This window comes from Scylla paramamosain, chromosome 1 (assembly GCF_035594125.1).
Source record: "Scylla paramamosain isolate STU-SP2022 chromosome 1, ASM3559412v1, whole genome shotgun sequence".
In the NCBI taxonomy this organism is placed as follows: domain Eukaryota; kingdom Metazoa; phylum Arthropoda; class Malacostraca; order Decapoda; family Portunidae; genus Scylla; species Scylla paramamosain.
In genome coordinates, this window is record NC_087151.1 from 1,675,162 (window position 1) to 1,701,768 (window position 26,607).

At 36.1% G+C, this 26,607-nt stretch overlaps 2 protein-coding genes across 3 annotated transcripts; one reads left to right on the forward strand and one right to left on the reverse strand.

The window, feature by feature from the left end:
- Window positions 1-402: 402 nt before the first annotated feature.
- On the reverse strand, window positions 403-3,716 carry LOC135111522 (eukaryotic translation initiation factor 4E type 3-like). The gene is made up of 4 exons (XM_064024943.1): window positions 3,357-3,716; window positions 2,407-2,635; window positions 2,038-2,260; window positions 403-959 (listed from the first exon to the last, which is right to left on the reverse strand). Exons 1-4 carry the CDS (start codon window positions 3,509-3,511, stop codon window positions 889-891), a joined length of 678 nt encoding a protein of 225 aa, XP_063881013.1. The 5' UTR covers window positions 3,512-3,716; the 3' UTR covers window positions 403-888.
- A 3,020-nt stretch (window positions 3,717-6,736) lies between these two features.
- LOC135111421 (transcription factor Dp-1-like) lies at window positions 6,737-26,256 on the forward strand. Of its 2 annotated transcripts, none has more exons than XM_064024734.1 (11): window positions 6,737-7,322; window positions 12,461-12,591; window positions 14,740-14,830; window positions 15,474-15,631; window positions 16,096-16,307; window positions 17,628-17,796; window positions 18,241-18,450; window positions 20,018-20,166; window positions 22,318-22,400; window positions 22,579-22,662; window positions 23,899-26,256. In XM_064024734.1, the coding sequence occupies exons 1-11, from the start codon at window positions 7,271-7,273 to the stop codon at window positions 24,168-24,170; spliced, it is 1,611 nt and encodes a 536-aa protein (XP_063880804.1). In that variant the 5' UTR covers window positions 6,737-7,270; the 3' UTR covers window positions 24,171-26,256. The 2 variants fall into 2 exon arrangements, with proteins under 2 accessions (XP_063880804.1, XP_063880884.1); XM_064024814.1 differs by lacking the exon at window positions 6,737-7,322 and adding an exon at window positions 7,633-7,749.
- The last annotated feature ends 351 nt before the right edge of the window (window positions 26,257-26,607 follow it).

A 26,607-nucleotide genomic window follows, 5' to 3' on the forward strand; every position in this document is an offset into this window, starting at 1 on the left:
TGTTCACATAATTTATATTCATAAAAATGCATTAATGTGCTTCATAGCATATTTTATCACAGTAAGTATCTTAAGACTCATGAACTGCTTTGAAGTATGATATTTATGGTAAATATTTTCAATGATATACATGGACAAATTTGAATACTCAATGGAATGATGATAATAATATGATACTAGCCTCTAATAATAAAAAAAAAATATTCTTATGTTTGACAGAAAAGTTTTTTCATACACAAATGAATATATATATATATATAAATATATATATATATATATATAATATATATATATATATATATATATATATATATATATATATATATATATATATATATATATATATATATATATATATATATTTACATGATTAAAATTACTGGAAAGATAAAAAAGCACCTCTTGATTTTGCTTACGGTTCAATTTTAAGTATCAATAGTGGACTAAATGTCATTTTTTTTTTTTTCAGGTAAACAATAACTCTTACCCTAAAAGAATGCAATAACATCTTCACACAGAATTAAACAGAACCTCCTCTATTCTGTGTTACACACAAGTAAAGGAAAATGTGACCTAAAATCTACAATCAATGCAAAAACAAAAACTCATTCAGAACTTCCTACAACTCAAAACGGTCTTAAGTATCAGAAACAGTACACTAATATCAAGTCACTTTCAAATTTAATTTGTGTTGTTATCAAAGAACTAAAAACCAATATAATCTTTTTCTATCCTTAATAAAGATCTATAGCATACAACAGATAAATATCTAATGCTATAATACATATTTAACGAGGAAGATATCAGGCATAGGAATGAGCATAAACCCATGAGCTGTGACTTATAAAAAGTTTGTGTGAGCATATACAAACCTACAACATACCATGTTCATGAGTTTATCATCATCATGTTGCTTAGTTGTGATTTCTCACCCTCATATGCATGATGAGTCTGATGAGCTGCAAAACAGAAAAAAGAAAAAACTCTAGATAAACTGCATTTCATCTAAGCTACAACCTTTACTTTTTCCATCTCCTACTCATGTAAGGTGGTATCTGAGAAAATTTAAACAATACTTAATATAATGAACTTTCTCTAACTTCAATTTTTTTACAAAACTTAAGTCATGCAAAATTATTTTGGACAACAAATTCACCATGTTGTATGCATTTTGAAAAAAAATAACTAAAGAAAAGACAGATTGCTAGGACTGGGAACCATTCTTTTCTATCTTCATTCCTACACTGAGACACCATGCAACATCTTGTCATCTTGTGTGCATATATAGTCCCATAAATAATGAACATGAAATAAAACCAATGAAGATTTATAATCACATATTTTAAAAAATATTTCATTCTTTAAATTTTGTCTTCAATTACTCAACTACATTTTGGTGAAATATAAAATATATAATATGTCATGATAAGTTCAAGCAACAGAACAAAACAAGAAAAATACAGCAGAGGGACAGTTCCAGCTTTCATGAGACAACCTGCCTGATGCTGCCAACCATTGAACATCTATTGTCTCCTGCAAATCTAGCCCATCACCCAGATGTTCCAATGCATTTCAGCCACGATGGAAAACACAAGCAAAGTTTAATATCTATGGTGATCTTATCCATGAAAAAAGTCATGTTCTACTTATGTTTTACAGAACACTACTAGCTAAGAAAAAAAAATAATAATAATAGAAAATAAAAAAAAAATAAGATAACAGAAAGGGTCCTGAACCCAGTTTTGCTTACTGAAAAACCTAACTGCATTTAAGCCTGGATGCCTGGAAGCTTCAAGTATTTGAAATAGCCATCACCCTTAAAAATTTAAGAGTTCACTCTCATAGTAAAATTTCTAGTTTTATGTGCAATAAAATAAGTGAACTAGACATAAACATCAGATTTTTGTTCAATTTCCACAATTAATAAATGAATTAGTTTTAAATCAAACATCAATATCAAAATCAGCAAAACAGTGAAAGCCACTACCTACAATAATTTGCAGTCTTGAAAAGAACAAAGAAAGATCAGTAACTCACGTTTATAGAACTCTGCATTAAAGAAAACATCTGGGACTAGACTATGAACTTTCTTCATTACTGTTGCTTGATTAGTAAGGCTGCAGTCATAATTCCAGATCTGTAACAAGTCATCACGCTCCCTCACAGAGACTGAGATGCCGCATACTTCATCCCCAGGGGCTAGGTGTCCTTCAAACTGTTCACCAATCGCTGCTAAAAGTAACTCCTTCCACAAACGCGACTGAAAGGACGAAATTTAAAAGCTTTTCATACTCATATACATCAAAACTTGCAGTGTTTAGTAAAGTGAGCAACAATTTGAAGGAAAGGAAATCACTCTAAACACTCACATACAAAATTTAAACAATTGCTGAACATTCTACTTACTGTATCTTTTTTTGATACTTTAATTCTCCACGTTCCCCCATTCTGATTTCCTTCATCTTCCCACATTGGCCTCCTGTTTCCCCTCATCAAGTGGTAGGAATAGCGTAGAGAAAGCTCCGAAACATCAGGTATGTGATTGTAAACAGACCAGAAACTCTGAACTGTCGAGACACTATATATTTTCTTCATGTTGGCCTCATACTGAGCTGCTGTTGCTCCCCTTGTAGCCCTGTAAATAATAAACATGATAGCAATTTAAACATACCCCTTAATGCCCTTCCAGAATATTATGATGTTTGGTTGGATAGTTTTAGAAAAACCCTTAATTGTTATGTGATAAGAAAAAAAAAAAAGATGCACAGCAGTGAGAGACTTTAGGTGAAAGGTCAAGAGATGAACACTGGTCCCCTTGTTAATGTTTGATAGTAAAACTCTACCATCCAACCAAGTTCCTACCCAAGCTTGAAGTGAACACAAGAGAGAGAGAGAGAGAGAGAGAGAGAGAGAGAGAGAGAGAGAGAGAGAGAGAGAGAGAGAGAGAGAGAGAGAGAGAGAGAGAGAGAGAGAGAAACAGAAGTTATGTATGAAACCGCAATTTTTACCTTTTAATCAATAGCATCTTGCAAATTTTATTTATTTATTTTTTTTTTTTACCAGCAGGTCACTGGTACCATTGATTCCCAGGAAAAATAATAAAGGAAGGTAGATATATAATTTTAACTTTGTTTTTCCACTGTTATTAATTTTCTACATGTAAAACTGGAGTTACATGCATTCTAAGACTGAGGAACCGTTATAACTAAATGTAATATACTCCACAAAACTGCAATAAATCCAAAACGTAAAATTAACCCATTCACAAATGAGAAATAGCGATATATAGGTCACATTCAGCGGTCCCTAATTTCACCACAATGGAGACCAAAAAATGAGGGTTGAGCTGTACTCACTTATCAATCCAAAAGGTCCAGGGTGTGTCGAGGGGCACCCCATCAGTCTCGTCCTGTTTGAGGGTGTCCAGGGCAGAGGGCAGCAGGCCAGGGGAGCGGGAGGTCTCTTCGTCTATATTGCCATTCTCACTTCCAGGGATGGGAATAGAGGCCATGGCTCTTCCTGCAGTTACTAAAGTTTGAAGGGAATCGTTGTGGGTGCAGAATAGTGGCAGCCAAAGAAGATGACAAAACACTTTCAGTTCCACAGGCCTTTGGTACGTATCGTCCACTCAAAACGTCAACAGAGTAACGGGTATTTTCATATTTCATAACTACAACACTACTGGAAAGGGAACAACACTGTATCAATATGGGAAATTTATAGGAAGAAAATTTAATGAAGAATAAATACATCTACAACGAATTCGTGTATGTTACGTGAAGAGAGAAGGTCGCGCCGTTGTAAAGACTGATGAAAAGAAAGCGCTCTCTTGTTCATTCCTGTCTGTCCGTCCGTCTCTCTCTTTCTCCCTCGGTCTATCTTTCTGTCCGTCTTCCTAGCTATATATATTTTTTTTTTTCTGCATGTCTGTTTATTTTTGTTTTTTTTCTTCCTGCCCAACTTTTCCTGTATACCCGTCGGTCTGCATGTCTATTTTTCTGTATATTTGTTTGTCTGTCTGTTTGCCTGTTTGTCTGTCTTTTGTGCCATAATAACATAAGAAATAGAAGAAACTGCAAGAAGCCACCGTACGAGTGGCAGTCCTTGTAAGAAACAACTACCTATTTCCACCTATCATCTTCATCCATGAATTTGTCTAATATTGTCGTTCAAGTGGTTAGCCTGTCTATCTGTGTGGGTCTCTCTCTCTCTCTCTCTCTCTGATCCCGTCTATACATTTACGAGCATTTCCTTCCTATCTTCTATTCTCTTTCTCTCTTCACCCGTCCGTTCCTCTATCCAGCAGTCAGTACGTCTGTTCGTTTGTCTGTCTGTTAATTCTTCTTTCCATCTATTTGTCTGTCCCTGTCCCTTTTTTCGTCGGCACGCCTGTCTGTCTGTGTGTCCGCCTGTCGGTTTGATTGACTGTCTATCTGTCTGGTTTCTTTCTGGCTGTCAGCTGTGTCGATCCGTCCTTCTATTCTCCCGTCTGTTCACTGTCTTTCTCTTTGTCCTTCTTTTTGTCAGTATTTCTATTATCATGTCCGTCTGGTCATCTATCAGTCTGATCTCCCCTTTGTTCTTTCGTCTGTCCATCTTTATGTTTGTCTGTTTGTCTCTTCGTTTGTCTGTTTGGTTGTCCATTCCTCTGTTTTCCTACCTGCCCGTCAATCTGTCCTGTCTTCGCTCGTCTATCTGCTGGTCTATCATTCTATCTTTTTTCCCCCGTTCTTCTGCCCATCCATTTGTCTATTTGTCCATGCGTTAGACCAGTGATAGTCAACCTAGTGTATGTGGCACCGTTGGGGCTTGCAGCGAGCCATCGGTTGAGCACGCGTATTAGACGTATCACAGACTTCGATAGTAGAAGTACACACCTTGTATGTACAGTGTTACTGTGCTACCCTCATTCTACCTCGGACACACATTGAAGTTGGCTGCTGACTTATCCACTCCAAATCACTCATATACTGGTGGGAACTAGATAACGATAGGTGGATGAAAGGGTATGTGTAGATCAGTCATATTTATCATCTACTAAGCTGTTGCTTATTATTTATTTATTATTATTTTTTTTACAGAAGTCTTTCCCTGTCTCGTTTCATCTATTTCTCTACCTCTCTGCTTGTCTCTCCTTTTGTCTCTATATATTTCCTCTGTCTATTTGTCTGTGTCTTCCTCTGGCTTGTCTGTTTGTCTTTATATCCATCTGTATCTGTTTGTCGATCTGTCTGTGTGTCTGTTTGTCTATCTATCGTCTGTCTGCCTGTATTTAACTTTTTGTGTGTCTGTCTTTTATTGTTATTCGTCCGTCCGACCATTTGTCTTTTTTTTTCTTTTTTTGTCTACATGTCTGTCGATCTGTGTCTATATAACGTTCTATCTTCATTCATGTCTATCTCTATCTCTATACCTATCTATCTATCTATATCTATTTATTTATGTAGCTATCTATCTATTTCTTCGTCTGTAGCTACATCTATTTCTTATTTCTTCTGTTCTGTCTCATTCTATATAGTCGTTTCTCCGTCCTTCGTTTTTCGTCTATTGGTCTGTCTGTCTATGTTTGTCTCTGTCTTTTTGCCTATTTGTCTATATTTCCCTGTTTGTCTGTCTATCCCCTTATTTAGCTGCCTGTTTTTTTTTTTTTTTCCACACCCATCTGTCAATCTGTTTATGTATGTATATTTATATGTTTGTTTGTCTGTATGTCAGTTTACGAGTATGTCTACATGTCTATTAATCTGTCTCCTCTGTTTGTCAGTGTATCAATGTGCCTGTCTATTCAAGTATCTCTAACTATGTATATGTTCTGGTATTCTGTTTGTCGACGATTATTTTGTTTGCCTGTTTGTCTGTCTGTCTGTCTGTCTCTATCTATGTATATATGTATGTACTCGTATGTCTTCGTGAGTCTTTCCTTCTAACTTCTTGTCTGCCCACGTATCTCTTTCTCAGTCTTTGTCTTTTTTTTTTTTTTTTTATACATGTCTGCCTATCCAGACGTCTCTCAAGGGACAGTACAGTACAGTGGGTACACTGATAGTGGAATGAACGGAGCTGGGATCTGATTGACTGCTACGCGTACTTCCCTTGAAAGCTCCCGGCAAGGATTCCCCACTAAATAGTATTGTCCTTGATAACCACACACAGAACATTACCATCTCAACAAACACCTATAGTTTCCCCTTCTAACAATAGCATTCGTAACCGATCACATGCTCTTTTCTTCATTTTATACTATAACTAGTTTTCTATAATTCAATAATTGGTGTAGGGTAAGCAGTACCCATAGTGCAGTGTACATAGTGATATGAAAACAACTAAAACAAAGATCTGAAGGACTGTTGATGTTTGAAATACTTTGTAATCACTTGTATTGTCGTTAATATTACCTCTATACACTACTTATTTTACCTCCGGACTGGCTAACGGTGAATGTGAGGAATTTTCCTTTCCGAAAGAGAGAATCAGGCATTTTTCTGATTAGGTTAATCTCAGGATATTGTGTAAGCATCTACAAAATGTATCATATAACACAAATACCAGGCGTAATTTTCAATGTGGGTTTCATTCGTTAAAATACAATCCGGCTGCTTTACTATATATCGTCTACAAAGAAGCAAATTTCCGCGCCAACCATTGAAACTGAAAACTGTTTTTTGATTGGCTGGTGCATAGGACCGTTCCCATTCCCTAAGACAACTCACTCCTGGCGGGATTAATTGACAGCCAGTTAGTGCGTCCTACCGAGCATCCAGTATATTCTTAACGACTCATACTCGAGCGTACACTTATTTTCTATCTTCCGAGTATGGCGAGGGTGCAAATAAACGACGGTGTAGAGAGAAAAGGGAGGATTTAAGGGGTGGTCTCTTGGTTCCGTTCCGCAGTGTACCACGTGACGGGTATTGACCAATCAGGGGGCGCGCTTTGTGACCGCCGCCAAGATCATACCGCCGCTCGCCCCGGGAACACTGTGGGGACCGACTCCAATTTCTCCCCCAGGACGGTCTTATACGCCCCTCCATGACACTCCCTAGTAAATGAATGTATGCGATATCCCATCACCGCCCCGCTATTCCAAAATGTAGGCCGCGAGAGGCACACCAAGCGGCCGAAAAGGGAGTGAACACCTCGCCATTTTAGGAAGCTGCAGTCGGTGGGCTGTTTGTTGTTGTTTTTCTGTGTCCGGTTTATGGTACTGTGGAGGCGTCTTTTGGGCAACTGAAACTCTTGCCAGATACTGTGACGCCTATAGCAGGTCAAGATGGCTCAGAACCAGCAGAATATCACCACATTGCTCATTCCTGACCCGAATGGTGAGTGGAAATTTGGCTCCTTTCCCCCGACTTACAAATTTCACCTTTATTGTATTACCTGACGTTTTCCTCAGCTGCCCAGTACACCTTCGGCATCCTCCAGCCGGGCCATGGCTATGCAGATACCAGGGGCCACATGGTCAAGGTTGTCTGAGTTTACAGGTTTTTATACATGACCTTTGATGCATTTAACCTTTTTTTTCGTCTTATTTTCGCCAGTTGCTACGTAGTCGAATTTCGGTGTTTTTTTCAGTACTTTTTTTTTTTTTTTTTATCATTGAATGAAAGTCTGGTGTATTGTATGGTGATATGTGATGGTGAGTCGAGTGGGTGATGTCATTGTGAAGGCAGGCAGACAGGCGGTCGTGGCGGTGGAATACGTGAATAGATCCACATCAGGTGTTAATTGTCGTGCAGAATTTCAAAGGTAAATGAAGTGAACATATTTTGCTGCACACCATAGTTTTCCCCAGTGTTTTTAGATTACTTCTGCAACACAAAGGAAGCAAAGAGAGCCTTCTTTTAAGTGTTGGTCAGGATTAGTTGTTGCTGGCTGGTGTTAGCACTAGTGGACAGTACCAAGGCTGTTGAGATTTATAAACAAGAAAAGATGATATTCTGGTTAAAGACAAACAGTTGGCAGGATTGGGGCTGACATGCTTAGAGGTGGGGACATGACTAGAACTCCTTGTATGCTCAATTACCAACTATGTACTTTTAGGTAAGCAAGATGCCTTATAAGGTGGAGCAAAAAAGGAAAGTGGTAATTGGACTCTGCCTCATGCACTGCTTTTTCATGTTCCATCATGCTGCCAGCAGATGAGGGCAGGTCACACCATTCACTGCAGTGTGCATTGATGAAAGTAGAGTTGAAAGTGTTGGAGTGACAGTGCATGTGTTATTGAGGAATGATTTTGCAGTTTCTGACAAGAAATTGAATATCTGTGGCTCTTCTCTGCAATGATTAATTAGTTTTTGTAGAAGCCAAAGTTGATTTTGAAATTGTCAGTTGATAGCAGCTCACCAAGCCACACCAATATCTAACTTGCCTATCACATCCTTTACTTTCAGGATATCCTTTGTCACTACTTACCTGTCAGTCTCAGGCTACCCACTGGCATGCTGTGTAACATGTAACCCATTTATTTCCATTCATTCCACAAGGTTAGGCTAATACAGTCCAACTCATGTAATTTACAGCTATCCAAATAATGCACATGAGACTGTAAAGTACTACAGCCTACCAACTGTAGTCACTGTAGGCTAAGCTGATCTAGAAGCCACACCCTGCCTCCTCCCCTTCCCCTTCACCAGGATAGCTTGTTTGTGTACTCATTAAATTCTTGCCACTTCCTCATATTTTTATGGTTAAGTATTTTGAGTCACCTTCTCAGTTGACCTTGCCCTAAATCAGTCATTCTCAACCAGGGGTAAATTTATCGCTTGGGGTAAAAAGTTACATGGCAGGAGGTAAATAATTGATATACCTGATGATTGAATAATAATTAATTTAAAGTTCATTTGGTAAAATGAGAAAGAGAGAGAGAATGATAAGTGTGTGTGTGTGTGTGTGTGTGTGTGTGTGTGTGTGTGTGTGTGTGTGTGTGTGTGAGGGAGAGAGGGAGGAGGAAGGAACAGTGTCAGTCAATCCTGTCCAGTCCAGTTCAATCTTGTTTGGAATTTTTTTTTGTATGGAAGTAAGGGGGTAAATGGAGGAATACATCAAACTGAGGGGGGTTTATGATGGAGGACAGGTTGAGGAGCCCTGCCCTAAACCAATTTTGAAAAATATCAATAGGTAGATAGATGATAATGTCAAAGTATCAGTTATTAAAAAATAAATAAATAATAATAATAATAATAATAATAATAATAATAATGATGATGATAAATAAATGAAAATGAATAAATGTCATTCATATAGATTCATCTATATGACTGTCAACAGGCACCACCATTTCAGTGTAACATATGCCTTCTGTTAATTAATTTGTCTCTGCAATTTTTCTAAGGAGTGATACATTGATATTGTTTTCCTATAGATATATTGCAAAATCATCTTAGGGCAAAGCTAATTGATAAGGTAATGAAAATAAATACCCAAACAAATTTAAGAAGTTGTAAGACCCCTTATGCATGCACCAGTCAGCTGTCCCACCAAAAGAGGAGACAGGGGACATGAATTCCAGATCAGCTTAGCCTCTGGCAGTTATGGTGTTGCAGTTTCATACTAAGTCATGCTAGGTAATATTCACAAGTCATTGTAATCAAACACCCTCTTACTTAGTGTTTCGGAACTGCCACTTGCTACTAGTAGTTGATTATTATGATGAGTGGCAGGGCTCTTCTTGGAATGGGGGCTGGTGTCCTTTTATCACATTGTACACTATTTTTAGCCCTTACCTATGCTCTATTTTGTACTGAAGATTGGACATCAGGCTCATTTCATTTATGGGCAAGTTCAGGTATGGGAGTACTCAGAGCTGTCTGGATGATAGGACAGTTTTGTTAGTAATTTGATACATTGAAGAAGAAATGCTACTATTGGCAAAAGTACATGTTTTCCCTTGGATTTTGATGTGTTATCTCTTGAGAATGATGATTACTATTAGAAATGTGTCATCTCTTGATAATGGTGATTACTGTTAGAAATGTGTCATCTCTTGATAATGGTGATTACTGTTGGAAATCTGTCATCTCTTGAGAATGGTGATTACTGTTAGAAATGTCTCACCTCTTGAGAATGGTAATTACTGTTGGAAATTTCTTGTCTTGCTTTTCTAGGTATCCTCCCTCACACTGTGGAAGGTGTGCTGATATCCTTACAAGTCAAACTAAATGCCATTCTTCAGTCTTGGCCTTGTTACATGACTAAAACTAAGGAGATTTTCAAAACTAAATCTAACTGATTATTACATTGTAGCTGCTTTCCTATCACTTATCAGATACTGAATCTTTTTTAATGAATGGTTAGCAACAAATTGAATAATTTTTTTTTTTTACTTTTCTTCTTCTTCTTCTTCTTCTTCTTCTTCTTCTTCTTCTTCTTCTTCTTCTTCTTCTTCTTCTTCTTCTTCTTCTTCTTCTTCTTCTTCTTCTTCTTCTTCTTCTTCTTCTTCTTCTTCTTCTTCTTCTTCTTCTTCTTCTTCTTCTTCTTCTTCTTCTTCATTTTATCACCAAAAGTACCAAAGTGTTGCCTTGTTTCCTGTGGCTCTTGTTCTGATTCCCACTTCTCATAAATTCCTAGTTTGCCTGGACACTTACAAGGTTGACTGTACTATTTGCAAAAATCCTAGGTCCCTGTACATAGTGGTAGGTCTGAGTGTGGGTGGCTGTGATGTGCAGTGACAGCTGGAGCAAAACTTGCTGACTTTGGTGCTGAGGCACTGAGATGCCTCATTAAGCAGAGCTAGTTGCTGAAATAACTATGACATAACTATCCCTTCATTATACTCACACATAATAGGTGCTACTGTTAAGTATCTTTCCAGATGCTGTTTCTGTGGTTTCTAAGACCTTGACCCTTTGAAGGCTTACTTCATTGTAGAATTTACCAAATGACCTTGAAAGGGCACATAAGTTTCCACAAACTGTCATGTTAAATACTTCTGGCTTCAGGTTTAAAATTTTCTTTGTTAAAACATTTTTCTTCAGACCAAAGTCATCATAATGAAAATACTGTTTTGATCCCTTAAATTACAATGCTATAGCTTTTATTTTCTTTTTAAGATGTATAAAGAGATCTGTAGTAAGAATATTCTCAAAATAGATTTATCAGCTCATGATCTTGTCTGTGATTGGCAATATGGATTCCTCAAAGGGCACACCATCGGGTTTGCTTATGGTTACCTTTACATAGTGGCCTCAGCAATACTATTGATATTGCCTTTTTCACTCTTAACACTGCTCACTGCTATGCTTCAGTTTTTTGTCAGATGTCCCTTTCTTAAGAACTTACTGAAGTAACATAATTGTATCTTGTTTTTTGGAGTATATTAACTTCTCTGTCATTTTTCATCATTCTTTACTTTCATAGTGTCACAGCATTGTCTTGCTATGTTCTGCTGCTACTCTAATGGTAATTGCTTGTTAGAACATGCTAATTCCTTGCTTCCCTTATGGTAGCTGCTCTGCAAGACTCTGCATGAATCTTCATATAGTCTCACTTATATTTTGCAATACCAAACCTGGATTTTCACTCCACCTCTTTCTTTTGGCTTGTCACTCTTTTTTTGTTCATTTATAAATCTTGAAAACCATGAAGAGGGGATTATCACAACATTTATGACATGATTTAGCTATATGCTTTTGAAATCCTTCAGCAGTCTGCTTTTAAGGAATGGTAATAAGTGGGCTTTTACACACACACACACACACATACACACACACACACACACTTCATAACTTTAGGTCAGTCTTCCATTGGTTTATCCAATTCATGTGATTAATGAGTGAATCTCTCTCTCTCTCTCTCTCTCTCTCTCTCTCTCTCTCTCTCTCTCTCTCTCTCTCTCTCTCTCTCTCTCTCTCTCTCTCTCTCTCTCTCTCTCTCTCTCTCTCTCTCTCTCTCTCTCTCTCATTCTAGTGATAAACTGATTTTAACTTTTGTAGAATAAGGCTCCCATTTAGGCATGAGGTGAAAGGCATACTCTATTAAGAGACTTGAGTGGCTGGTAACATCTGATGTAGAATTGATTAACTTGAAGGTGCTGCAGCAATGGGGTCTTGGTGAACAGGTCAGTTGCCTTGATGGGGAGTGAGGTACTTTTGGAATATTTGACAGCCGATTGCTAAAGTTAGCTTTGGTAAGAAATTATTGATTCAGTTCATCAAACTTGGTACCTTGTGATAGATTCCAGGAGTTATAGTAAAATTGAATAAGTGAGTTATGGTAATGAATGGCTACTGTCTTTATTCAGTATATATGTATATGCTAACATAAACATTTTTTTTTTTTTTTTTTTTTTAGCATCTGTACATAAAGTACATCAGTAGTTTATCTTTTGCATATGTCTAACCACACAACATACCAGTTTTGGGAATATCCAGTTATGCATCCAGTCATCAAAATTGTTCATTTTTCACTTTTAGGAATATATCATAGAAAAGAAAATTATTGAATGTTTATTGTGTTACAGGAGGACAGCCACAGATGATCAAGTTGATGGGCAACAAGGGTGGACACCTACCTGTCCAGCTGGCTGGGGGGGGTGCCAGTGGTTCTGGAACCAATGTCAAGGCTACATTTGTCAAAGCCTCAGGTGACCAGGTAATGTTGCCTAGTGAAATGTTATATAACTTGTCTCAAACAGGATGTGTTTATACTCATTCTGTTTGATTTTCATTTCAAACTGGGACAAATAAAGGAATTTGCTCTGTTTACTGTTTATTTAGATTGAAGTCTGGTTAAAAAAAAGGGTAAATAGTTATAATTCATTCTGGACCACCCATGCTGGTAACATGAAGTATTAAGATTGGATAAATTTGTCAGCATCCTTGAAAGGGTGACTTTCAAGCCCTCTGACTGCAAGTAGTCACAGGTGAATAACCTTATTTCTTGATCATAGATAATAACTTGTTACTGAAGTGGGTATATGTTGAGTACTTGTAATAAGCAACTTGTATTTTGGATACAACCAGTTTAGGACTTGATCGCAAGCATGTGGTGTGAAGAAGATCACAATGAAATGATGTTATAGGAAGCAAGAGTTTCATGAGTGGTAAGTTTGCTGGAGAAGGCCTTAGTACTGTACTGTTCTTAGCCTCACAGATGATAAGGCTGCAAGAATGAAATAATTTGTGATTCAGTGGTTTAGTAAACATTCATCTTACCATGCTTGCATCTACTGCATCTCACCTTGGTATAGATTTTCCCTTCACAGTTCATGCAGGGAAGCCATAGAACGCCTGACTTTTGATCTCTAAAATTTCTGATTGGGGCAGAACAAATTTAGTATTGTTCAGTGCCTCAAAAATTCAATTCCTCCTATCCTCTCAACACAACCTTCCAAATGATTATATCCTCTTCTTCATTGACACTCAGCTGTCCCCCTCTTCTACACTGAGCATTCTCAGTCTGTCCTTTACTTATATTCTAAACTGAAAACTTCACATCTCATCTATAGATAAAGCAGCTTCTATGAAGTTAAGCATTCTGAGTCATCTCTGCCAGTTTTCTCACCTTCCCCCCTCATATTCTATCTCTATAATGCAGTATTTTCAGTCATTCATCCCTTCCTCTGGTAAACCCTGAAACTCCCCTCCTGCTTCTGTTTTTCTTCCTAATGATGTAAACTCTGTCAAAAGGAAGGTTTCAAGACACTTATTCTTTTGGTATTCTTTTGACTTTGGGGACTTTTTTGCTGGTGCCCCTCCATTAAAAGAATAAATAAATAAAAAAAATGCTTTATGCCTAATGCCTTCCTCCTTTCTTGCCTTTCCTGAAATTGACCATAATGCTCCTTTCAGTTTTTTTTTATGCCTACCTATCTATTCTAGTTCACATTAACAAGGTTTTTTTTATGTTTGTTTCAATGTTAGCCTCATTGTACTTTATTTCTATTTGGTGTGTGACGTGTGTTCATACTCACCTTTCCTTTTGATTATAGTCAGGATGTGTTCATCTCTGATCTTATTCCATGATGGTCTCTTCTCATGCCTCCATGGTATGTCTAGCAGCATTCTTTCCACTTTCCTATGGGCAGCCTTTGATCATTTCTGTAACTCCATGGTGGTGATTTAAGTGATAGAATTGATAGAATGCTCTTATTATAAACCGTTTCTCTAATGATAATGGAAGATTTTTTCTCTCTTTTCTTCAAAAGCAGTATACCTTGTTATTTTATTTATTTTTCATTTTCTTTTATTTTTTATTTATTTTTATATTTCATTTATTTATTTATTTTATTTTATTTTATTTTATTTATTTATTTATTTATTTATTTTTATCATTTTTTTTATCATGACATGAATTTGCACAAACTTATCCCAAGCAGATTTATATATTTATATTTCAAACTTTTACCTTTCTGCTGTTGTTCATGTGTTGATTCTTCCATCAGAGGAATATCATTAGCAATTCTGCAACTGTTCAGGTAATTCTCCATTGATACTAATTCTTGCCTTTTCCCATTCCAAGTTAAACTTCCTTTAATATTCCCGTAAACAATAAGAAGAGATAGTGTTACCTTATCAGAAAGATTTCTTTTTAGGTATTTTCTCAATAAGTATGTAGCTTAGTGGTCATAGTGTTTTCTGGTCTATGCTTTCTCCCTAAAGAGTTTCTCCTGTATTTGTGGAGATGTGAACATTGCAAGTAAAAAAAATCACATTTAATATATGCCCACTTTTATATATTCTGCAAAATTAATTTATCTATTATTATTTTTTATTTATTTATATATATATATTTTTTCAGAGCCAGACTGTACTGCAAACCAGCAAATTGCCTAGTGGTCAGATTATTGCCATACCTACAAAGCAAGGCCAGCTCAGTACCCAGAATATGCGTAAGTGTGTTGGCAAATATATAATCAGATTACATGTAGCATTTGATTGCATTTTCAGGTTTTCAGATGTGCTATCTTCCATGGCATTTACATGTAGCAGTTGATAGCAATTTTGAGTTTTAAGTTGTTATCTTCCATGTCACTGAAGGATTAAAAAGCCCTGTGAAATCCACTCCATACTTCTTTTCAAATAAGTAGATATTGCCCAATTTTGGCTGTTGTAGTTATCTAAACCCTTGTCTTATAACTCTGGCTTCTGGTCAGTGGGAGATATTGCATAATGTTTAATTGGCCATATGTGGAATTGGTTAGCAGTTGATTATAAACCGCAGACTGCTGTTTGACAAGAAAATGGATATGAATATGCTTAGCTAATTTGAACTGTGGGAAGACATGGGATTGGACAGACTGAGAAATGGCATTAGTGCATAGGGTTCTGTGATAGCAGGATTACTATATATATCCTTTCCCAAAGAAATCTTACCTGTGAATCTTCAGTTGAGTGAACTTCATCTCTCTTTGCCAAATATAGCCGTGTTTTGAAACTAGACAATAGCCTTAAGGTTGTTTAGAAGAAAATTGACTTTTTGTTATTTTTCCATGATCATATTTTGAACATTTTGTTAATTATTTCTTGTTTCAGGTGGGAATCAAGTAGTGTTACCAGTCAGCAGCACACAACTGAAGTCACCATTAAGAACTTTGGACCAACAACATCCAGTAGTTGCCAGTAGATCATCTCTCACTACCTCTCCAGTTGTCATTCGTACACAGACAGGCTCCCTGACTTCCACTCCTGTAGTAAGTGATTGTGCAGTACAGTACTTACCAAATTTGGTTATCATCATCATCATCATCATTGTCATTACTTTGAAAGGTTTGGTATGTGCTTGTGTGCACCAATCTTTGTAATCAGATAGCAGCTTGGAAAGGTATATGTTTGTGTTAAGCCTTTTGCTCTTAAGGTTTTTCAGGACATGATCATGTGTCTTGTATACATTGCGGTATGCAACTTTACTTGGTTCACAGCTGCTGCCTATTAAGAAAGTTTGCATTAAATAAAGTGATAGAAATTTTATAGTTACACCCCTTTGAAGGCAATAAGTAGTTAAACTAATCACAGAAAACAATCTTGGATCTTTTTGTTTGTACATTAGAAGAAAATGCTGATGTCTAAAAAAAAAAAAAAAAAAAAAATCAATTTTTATTACTCTTCTGTGTTATGAATGAAGTAATACTTTTGTACTAATTATTCTTTTTAATAGACTTTACAGACACAGCAGGTGGGGCAGCCTCAAGTTAGGCATCATCAAGCTCAGCAAGCACAGCAGCAACAGTCACATCAACAGCAGCAACAGCAGAACACCAGCCAAGTCATAAACAGCACACCTCCCAAGAGTCTGATCACAACGCCAATCTTAGATCACAGTGGTGCTCGGAAACGACATGACTTCGACTTCGATTATGGAGTTGAAAAGTATGCTAATTACTTCCATGCAATTACTGGAGAAAAGAAATATCAGTAAAGAGGGAATGGGTACTTGATTCTATTGCCTAGAAGGTAGTGATATCATCATTACCAGTAATAAAAGTTCCACTACTAAACAGAGGCCTCCCATAAGCTTCAGTATGACTTACCTTACTTTAGAATTTGAAGCAGGTTACAGAACTGTTGAATTGAAAAGGAAATTACATGAAGACAATCTATTGGATATGCTGAAAAGTTTTGTTATGACATTGAGTGGTTGATGAACTAAGCAATCTACACTTTAATTTTTATTTAATTATTAATTTGTTCATCATATCTTGTTTACCCTTCAGGGTGTGATGCAGATAATTTCTAGTCTTAACAAGCATACACATGGATTTATAATGTGCACACACAATAGGAAGATAGGATTATAAACTCTGTTCATGGAAAGGCGAGGTCACAACTCTTCAGGTTATAATCTCATTCATTACCATGTGAGCAGGGATGGATGTGGAAAGGAAATAAATTCAGTCCTGCCTAGCACAATGTTTGAACTGTGATAATCTTGGCTATGAAATTATTGTACTAACCCCAAGACTGCTAGGGCACTCGATGAAAATATTTGATGTTGTTTATTGGAGATGAAGATTTAAAATATATGTAAAATATTACAAGATATTTGAGAAGGGAAAGCATGATGCAATTGGATTTAGAACATTAAAATGAGAGCAGAATGCTTGAATTGAGAGAACAATGAAAAAGGATCATGAGTTGAAAATTGATTTGATTTTTTGCAAACATGGGAATATGGATGGATGGATGGGAATGTGTAAGAATAAGCATTATAAGAGGAAAAGTAGTAGGATCTGTGCCCATATGATGAGAGGTTGCTGGATGAGTACAGAGATAAAGGAATTTGTGAAGAGAGTACATGTGCAAAACTGAATAATGAAATGTGAGAGGGAAGCCATCATTATAATGGATATTGATAAAAGAAAATTAGAAACGTCTTAGGAAAATTAAATTAAATAGCTAGTATTTGTTTATTTTTTACTGTTTCCAAAATATAATTTCTTAACAGCTGCATTTTCTGCACACTTATGCACATATCTTGCAATGTTTTTGTGTCAACTTGGATTCTGTTCATTTTTATTTGCTTTACTTTTTCAACAAATAGTAGCTTGTATGTAGTAGTATATACTGCCATATACATATGCTCACCAGTTTTCCTTATTCAAATGTGCACATGTGTCATTAATAGAAGTAGTGTGTGTGTGTTTGCAGTAAGGTATGTAACTGTTGTTTTACTCAATTTATCTTTTGCAGCAAACGAAGGAAGAGTGAAAAAGGAGGTAAAGGCTTGCGTCACTTTTCCATGAAGGTCTGTGAGAAGGTTAAAGCTAAAGGCACAACCTCATACAATGAAGTTGCAGATGAGTTGGTGTCAGAATTCACAGACCCCACGCGATGTGCTTCACCGTCTGATGGTGCTAACGTAAGTCACTTATATGCATATCAAGCAATTTCATGATAACAATTATCAATGTACACAATGTCAGGCATATTTTTAAGCATTTGAAGTACAGTTTTCAGTAGCCTGGAGAGTGAGTAAAGTTCCATAATTCTTAATCCATATTTGATAAGAACTTTGTAATATGATTTCATTAAATGACTGACAGTTACATAAAAATATTGAAGATTCATGTACTTCAATTATTTAAGGTTACACAAAAAATGTGTGTTTCTTTTTATTCTGATGAATGTATTTGAATAGTACCATGAGCAATTTACTTTGTCATAATTTGAACAATGTATTAATATATTCATGTATTTCAGTATGACCAGAAGAACATTCGGCGGCGAGTGTATTTGAATAGTACCATGAGCAATTTACTTTGTCATAATTTGAACAATGTATTAATATATTCATGTATTTCAGTATGACCAGAAGAACATTCGGCGGCGAGTTTATGATGCTTTGAATGTTTTGATGGCAATGAACATTATCAGCAAAGAAAAGAAAGAGATAAGATGGTTAGGATTACCCACAAATTCAGCTCAAGAATGTCGGAAACTGGAACAAGAAAGATATAAAAGAGTAGAACGAATAAAACTCAAAACACAACAGCTTCAAGATCTTATAATACAAGTAAGGCATCTTTTGAACTACCACTTCTCAGTATATGCCAGTAAAAATTTCTGAAAATTTTTTTTCCATTAGATATGGACTCCTCACTGCCTGTTTTCATTGTTCTTGCTTACCACTCTGCATTAAAAAAAAAAAAAAAATAAATAAATAAGTAAGCTAATTTAAACTAAATAAATTGGTTCTGTGCCTTGATGTTTATTAGACATACGTGCAGGGTTTCTGCAGATATTGCTACAGGTGAAATACAGGTTAATCTGTGTGGAAAATGTTCTTCGTGCATATGCATTTTGAGGTGTTGTTTAGCTGTGATATGAAATTCAAGTGTGTCCGGGCAACAGACAGAAGGAGCAGGTCGGGCAGGTATCCATGGCACGATGCATAGACCTGGATGTCTTGTTGAGATTGTGTAGTATTTAGTCATTATTTCTATAAGTTTTGGAATTTTCCAGTGATAGCAATGTACAGGTGATTTACCAATAAACATAGAGTGACATTAGGGATGTAGTAAACGACAAGTAAAATAATAAGCTGTGTGGCACTGTGCATTGCCTGTCGGGGCAGGGAGTGGGAAGGAGCAAAGCTAACAGCAAATCAGCTGATTGCTAGTCAGTCACATGCAGTTTCGCTTTGATACTGTGACATTAAATATGTTCAGGTTGTATTACATAACTTACAGTAATGTGGAGTGTGTGGATATGGTGTTTTTCCACCATAGTTACCTGCCCAGCCCACCCATTTATGTCACAAGGCCACACTTGAATTTCACACCACGGCTAAAAGAACACCTTAAAATGCTTATGTGCGTAGAACATTTTCGGCTTAGATTAACCTGCACTTTCACCTCTAGCAATATCCACAGAAATTTGTATTACATCCTCTATAAGGAGTCTGGCAATGTATTTCCAGTGTTCAGATCACTGAAATTTAATCTCCCAGAATGTTCCCATATTTATACTACACAAATAAGGATATGATTTAGGTTTTCCTGGATGTACAGAAAACATATCAGAAGATTGTGTATAGAGTGTTTTTGAGATTATATGGGCTAGAAGGTAGATTGTTAAAGGAAATGAATGGTTTACATGAAAGAGTAGGTGGTAATGTGAGTGATTTGTTTCCTGTTTGGATTGCACTGCATTCTCTCTCTCTCTCTCTCTCTCTCTCTCTCTCTCTCTCTCTCTCTCTCTCTCTCTCTCTCTCTCTCTCTCTCTCTCTCTCTCTCTCTCTCTCTCTCTCTCTCTCTCTCTCTCTCTCTCTCTCTCTCTCTCTCTCTCTCTCTCTCTCTCTCCTGCTTATATGGAAGGTGTCATGAGGGAGATGAATGTGAGAAAGTCAGGTAAAGATTTGGGTCTAGTGAATGCTGGAGGTAAAGAGTGACGCTGTCTCTAGATGATACTGTACTAATGATTGATTCAGGAAATACAAAAAGAAACATTAATTTGAATGTGTGAGAGTATACCTTTTCTATTGTTGAAGGATAGACATGAGCTGTAATTTTAGTTTAATGCATACTTGTTTTCCAGCAAGTGTGCATTTGCTCCCTCACAAAAAATCTTTCTTTTTTCAGCAAATTGCCTTCAAAAACCTGGTTGAACGAAATCGAAATGAAGAGCGGATACAGGGAGCACCTTCGCCAAACTCAGCCATCCAGTTACCTTTTATCATTGTTAACACAAACAAGAAAACTGTTATTGAGTGTTCAATTTCCAATGACAAGTAAGTGGTATATTCGTTATTTTTATTGCATAGTTTTAAAAAAAATGTCAGAACTAATACTGATATTTCACATACTAGTTTGTGGTCAGTGTAGTTGGTAAGTTGAAGGTAAAATCCTTTGTAGGAGTTGTCATTTGATTTTGTTATATTTTTGAAGTTCAAAAGTAAGAAAATAACTACCAAAAAAAACAAAAATGTTAATATACATTAGCATTTTTATGCTTTGGGTGTAATTAGGAAGTACAGTTTAGGAATGAAATAGCAGGTAAAACATATACCATGAAATGTAATCTTTATCAATAGTCGTAACAAAAGTCAGTACGATAAATATTTTTTGTAAATACCTATCCACTGAAATGAGTATTTATGTTTCTTGAATTCATTACTTATAAGGGGTTACTCAAATGTATACATTGTTTAGATTAACTAGTGAATTAGTAAAATAATATATTACTGAAGATACATACTTTGTCTTCATTGATGTTAGTCATAGCCCTCTGTCATCAATTTTACTTAACCGTCATCAGTTTCACTTGACTGTCATCAATTTTACTTGCTGAGGAGGACATGCAATGAAAAGGAGTGGTTCAAGGTGTTGTATGATGTACTCATAGGTGCTTTGGCCACACAGAAAGAATAGTAGAAATTGAAACTATGTGAGTACTTGTAATAAGATAATCTCTAATGAAATGTAATTGTGGTGGAGTATGTAGGAGAAAAAGAATGAGGGGGACGAGAGTGTGCAAAGACATTAACAACTGGAGGCTCCTGTCATTGTCATCCCTCTTATAAATTTCTTGGAAACAGGTCTTTGGGATAGAAAGATAGATAAAACAACGAATGTCAGGAATAGTAGGATATGTACTGCTTACTTAATGCAAATGAAAGAATGTGTAGGAATACTCACAGGAGAAGAGATGTGGAGCATGCAAGAATAGAGTAGCAACACATGGAAACTTTTGTCATATTTACTCTTTAGAGGGATTTCCAAGTAGAGTAAATCAGAAAAATAAAGTACAAGTCATATTTCACACTAGGCCCTGTGTCCTTGTAAAGAATGGACATTGACCCAAACTGAGGAATTACAACTATGCAGCTTGATAAGAAGAGAAGGCTGGAAATTCTATCCTAGTGTATGTGTGTGGGTGTGGGTGTGTGTGTGTGTGCATGCGTGTTGATTTACCTATTTGTATTTACCTTTTTATACTTTTACAGGATTGAGTTAAGATCATAATATTTAATTTTTAATACCAGATTGTCATACATTCTATAAATGTGTGTATATTGTTTGCACTGTATGTGTGAAAAGTTACACCTCTTCAGGTCTGAAATGGATACTAGCATGGTGGCTACTGATGCTAAATTCTGCATATTTCTTATTCTTCTTTAGAATGTATGAGAATTGTCAAGTGTGCATTGTATGGTTGGGAGTGTGTCACAGGGCAAAATGCTCATTAAGCAGAGGGAAAGCCCACTATAAGACTGTTTTCTGCAGTTACTTTACTCATCAAACTTTTTCACCTTGGACTGTCCCTAACAAACACTTGCACTGCTACCTCCCTCGTCATGTTACTTCTCCAGAAATAAAGTTTAAGGTTTTAGTCATTTCCATGCACTTCTTGTTTTCTCTTTACCATCCAACATATTTTCTCCTCAAGCAGTAGTTAATGCATATATTCTCTCCCTGACTGCATCACAATATTTCACTTTATACTACTTTTTTAAATTTCTTGCATCATGCACTCCCTTCCCAGGAATGGTACAAGTGTCACCCTTCATGTGATTATTAGATTTCAGTACTCTGATTGTATGAATGCTGTGTGATGCACTTTCCTTAGGTCTCTCTCTCTCTCTCTCTCTCTCTCTCTCTCTCTCTCTCTCTCTCTCTCCTCTCTCTCTCTCTCTCTCTCTCTCTCTCTCTCTCTCTCTCTCTCTCTCTCTCTCTCTCTCTCTCTCTCTCTCTCCTGTTTAGCTAAGGGAATGTATTGATAATATTTAATGATTTGTTCATTCAACATGCAAGAACATTTTTACTAAAGTTTTCAGGGTGGTTTCAGTTGTGGAGTTGTTAATGTGAAATAAAGAAAATATATCTATAGGATATCAAAAATATTTTGTAGCATTAACAAACTTGCCTATTTATCCTTACAGAACTGAATATCTTTTCGACTTCGAAGATAGATTTGAAATCCATGATGACATTGAAGTTTTGAAACGAATGGGCATGGCTTTAGGTTAGTTGGTATTTTTATTTAGATAGAAATTATATGATATTTTGTTTGGATCTTGCATTTTCTTTGAAATTATTTAGCATAATAGAAGACTTAATATATTGTAATAGTATAGTTTTGCAGATATTTCTTTGTTATTACCACTGACAAAATGTACTTAATGTGTCTCATATTCCCTCAGGTCTCGACAAGGCTCAGTGCTCAGAAGTGGACCTAGAAAGAGCAAAGGCATTGGTACCAAAGGCTTTGGAAAGCTACGTAATAGGTAATTCATCCACTATGGTGTGCATTATTTATAATATGATTATTCCAGTCCTGGTTTTGCAACATAGTAAGGGAAGATGTACTTGTAATCATACATGATAGCCCTTTCATATCTTTTATTAGTTGTAAATTACAATAGTGTGAATTAGCATTTCATGGCATTACTTATTTCATGTGTGAATTAAATGAGAACTAAAGTGAGGAGGACAACTTGTTTTACAAGTTATAATTCAGCAGAGTAGGAAGAGTTATAATGGTGTAGACAGGCTGAGAAATAAAAGAAGAGCTACTGATGAAGAAAATAACTGGATGATTGTAGAGGGTGAAGCTAAGGGAAAGACCAGGAATGTGGTGGAGAGACAGAGTGAAGAGAAATTTGGATGCAAGAGGGACATTTGTGGAGCAAAAACAAACAGTTGTGAATACATAAATGGTGACATGGCCTTGAGGGCTTCATTGGGGTCATTTGCATCTGGTTTGATCAGCTCTATCAGGTCAGATGTGAAGTAGGAAATAGATGTATTATGGTACAGCAGGGATCCAGCTGTGTTGTCGAGGCTTCAGCAGTTGACTTGCACAATGTGGGCCGTGAGAATTTATTGTCTTACTTTGAGGTTAAAATGTGAGGGAATTCTGATGAATATGATTGTAAATGTGAATATATGCTTGTGAAAAATTGTCCTAGGTACCTTTCTTTACAGGTGACTTGATACTGGTATATAGATCAAGATAGACTTTTTAATAACTTATTCTGTGCTCTGTGTACTACTGTTCACAGCCAGTTATTCTGTGTCATTCCTTTAACCATACAGTGCTGACTTAAGCCTTTGACAGTTCAGTAATACTGCCATATAGAATGGATTATTGTTATTATTCTTTTTATTATTTATTTATTATCTATTCATTCATTCATGTATTCATTTGTTTGTTTATTTTTTTACAAATCTGATCTGTTGACAGATACACTGTACCAGTTCTGAGGATAAAGATGTTTACAATAACGTTCAGCACACACAAGAAAGAGTACATATACAGAAACAGAACTGAGAACATACAAATAGTAATTGCCTAAAGTACACATAGATATGCCTGCCTATAGCTAATGGTTGTGCCTGGGTGTGAAATATTCTATGCCTTCATTAGTAATGGAAACCAGTAAAGATTCATGTTACTGTTATTTACACAAAAAAGTATCTACAAGTGCACTTCTCTTATTGTTTTATTATATTCTCAACAGATTTAGCGGAGGGTAACCATGAACCGAAGCTCAATCTGCGAGAAGATTTTAATGTGCTTGGCTCAGAGGGCTTTGCAGAAGAGGACCTAGAAGTGGGTGCCATGACGCGGACAGGTACTACAAGTTCTAGTAACACTCTTGGAGCCATATCCCGCCACTCCTCTCTCATTTCCCTCCAGAATGAACATCGAGGAGACTCTGCTTCCCCGTCTTCCTTTGGTGATGAGGAAGATGAAGATATGTTGGATGACTCAGATGTGGACATTAGTTAGTGATGCAAATGACTAAGAAGAGGTGACTTTATGTTGGCAAACCTGTGAAATATGAGGAAGGGTTTTATTTTGAGTATTGTGAAGCATGATATTGCAGTGTTGTTTGAAGGTTGATAGTGTAAGAAAATTCGTGAAGTGCATGGTGTTGGAGCAGTCATGTGGCATGCATCTTGTGACCTGTGAAAAGTTAGCACAGGTTAACTGGTGAGAATGGTATATCCAGTGACTGATAAAAGAATATCCGAAGCTTCTTTATCAAACTGGAAGGGAAATGGGATGTGGTTGAAGCTGGAAAGTTCTCATACAAATTACTCGAGCATTTTTAAGTGTGGAAAGTGATATCAGTGTGGAGTACAAGTAAGGAGTTGGCCCTTGAATGTTAATATTGAAAAGTTAGAAGTGCTTTATTTTCCTGAAAGTAAACACATTGGGAAAGAGAAGAAATGGGAGTATACTAAGTGGGATTTGTAATACTTGTATATGAGGGAGGGCCATTTCAGCCTTGGGATTTAGTACAAAGTAAAGTACAATTTGTACTATTGCATCTCTAGTGGCATAGGCATTTCTTTGACTGGACTGTTTATATGCAATCTCTTTATTTAAAATGTCACTTCTTTTATATCCAGAATTATTTATGAGTTTTACAGATCTTTCTGCTGTGGGAGACTGGCAAGACTTGAATTTATTATAAAAGTACTGTACCCAAATTTTTAGGAATTTTTCTGAAATTTATGATGAAATTAATGTATGTATACATAATTAAGTTTTGACCATGCTCTCGAAGTGGAAAGGCTTGAATCACAAATGATAAGATTTTTTCCAGTGATAAGGTAAATGTCCTTGCCTGCCAGCTTATTGGTGGAATACATTATATGCCATTTAGGGATATATAGGTATGTTTGCATCACCAATAATGTCATTTCACATCTTACAAAGTGAGTTTATTTTTTATGAGAAATATATGTGCAACAGAAGCTTATAACCTAGTGTGAAAAATGTGTACATAAGACTGCTCATACAGCCGTAATTAATGCTAAAACTGTCTTCACATATGCATGTAAGTGGCAAGGGTAGATGGTCCTTTTTAATCAGTATGTATGCTCTTGTGTGTATTATTAACTTCTAATTCTGGAACTGCTAAAACCTAGTAAATGAGGATCTTCAACCCTACCCTTGTCACAGGCACCCCACCCCACCACTTTTTGTGATTTCATTAAACCACATAATGGTCTCAATACAATCATTACAAAATTGTGAATAGTACAAATTGTTTAGATTGAGGTGTTGATATTCCTCTCATTCCCAGATAAACTTAGAGGGAAATGATGCCTGCCTACCACAGTAGAGTGAGTGTGGAATGAGTCTGTCTTAACAGTTATTGGTTGCCTAAATAATATTGTTACATTGTACTCATTCATATTGATAGCCTGTGGCATGACAAATAATGAAAATAGAAATGAAGGGGCATTTAATGTTTATAGGTAAAGTTGTTGTCTTAGGTAGTAATACAAAGTAATTTCTTGTTCTATGCATACCCCATAATGTTAATTTATATTATGGACTGATTATTTTGAAAATGTTTTTTATTTGATATACCATGTATCAAATTAAATTGAAAAATCTGGGGCAAAGGAAAAAATTTAATGATGAAATTAAGATTTTAAAGATTAATTACTATATATTTTTTATATCAGCCTTTACCAAGAAATGTTAGCTACAATTTAAAACCAAAGTTATGAATGGAAACGTTCAGTGTTAAAGGATGGAAGCATGTTTATGAATTACATTTCAGTATAAAATACAGAACTACAAATTCAATGGATTAAAGTTTATTATTTTCCATCTGAATGAGACAAACCTGTCCTGTGAAGATGAATATTCATATGAATATATACATGGGCAATGATTTCTGCTGATCTGAAAATACAAGATGGAAGAAAATAAATAAAAGTTTGAGAATATGTGTGGAAATGGTGAGAGTGCTATGTAGACATTAGTTTCTGCACTGAGGGGTCCCTGTTCTTTTGTCTTCACACAGACCTTAAGGATCACATTGTAAAATGTTGGAATAGATTTTTTTGAGTAATTTGCAGTTTATTTTTGAACCAATTTATGCTAAGGGCAAATTACGTAGAATTAAATTAATTCTATTAATAAGTGTGAAGCTGTATTTTCCTCCTATTTCCCCCAGCCTTACATTTGTAAGGTGTTGGCTGTTTTTCTTTGTTTATTAGATACCACCTTATATGCATTGGACGGTGAAAGAGAAGACAAAAAGTGATGAGAGAATAATCAACTATAGATTACATACTTGAAACAACTGCATTACTTGCACTACTTGAAACTTTTTTTCTTTTTCTTTTTTTTCTTCTTCAGATTTCACACTCTGTTATGTGTGTAAACCAATTTCCAAAGTAGTTCAGTGCTATAAGGTCCA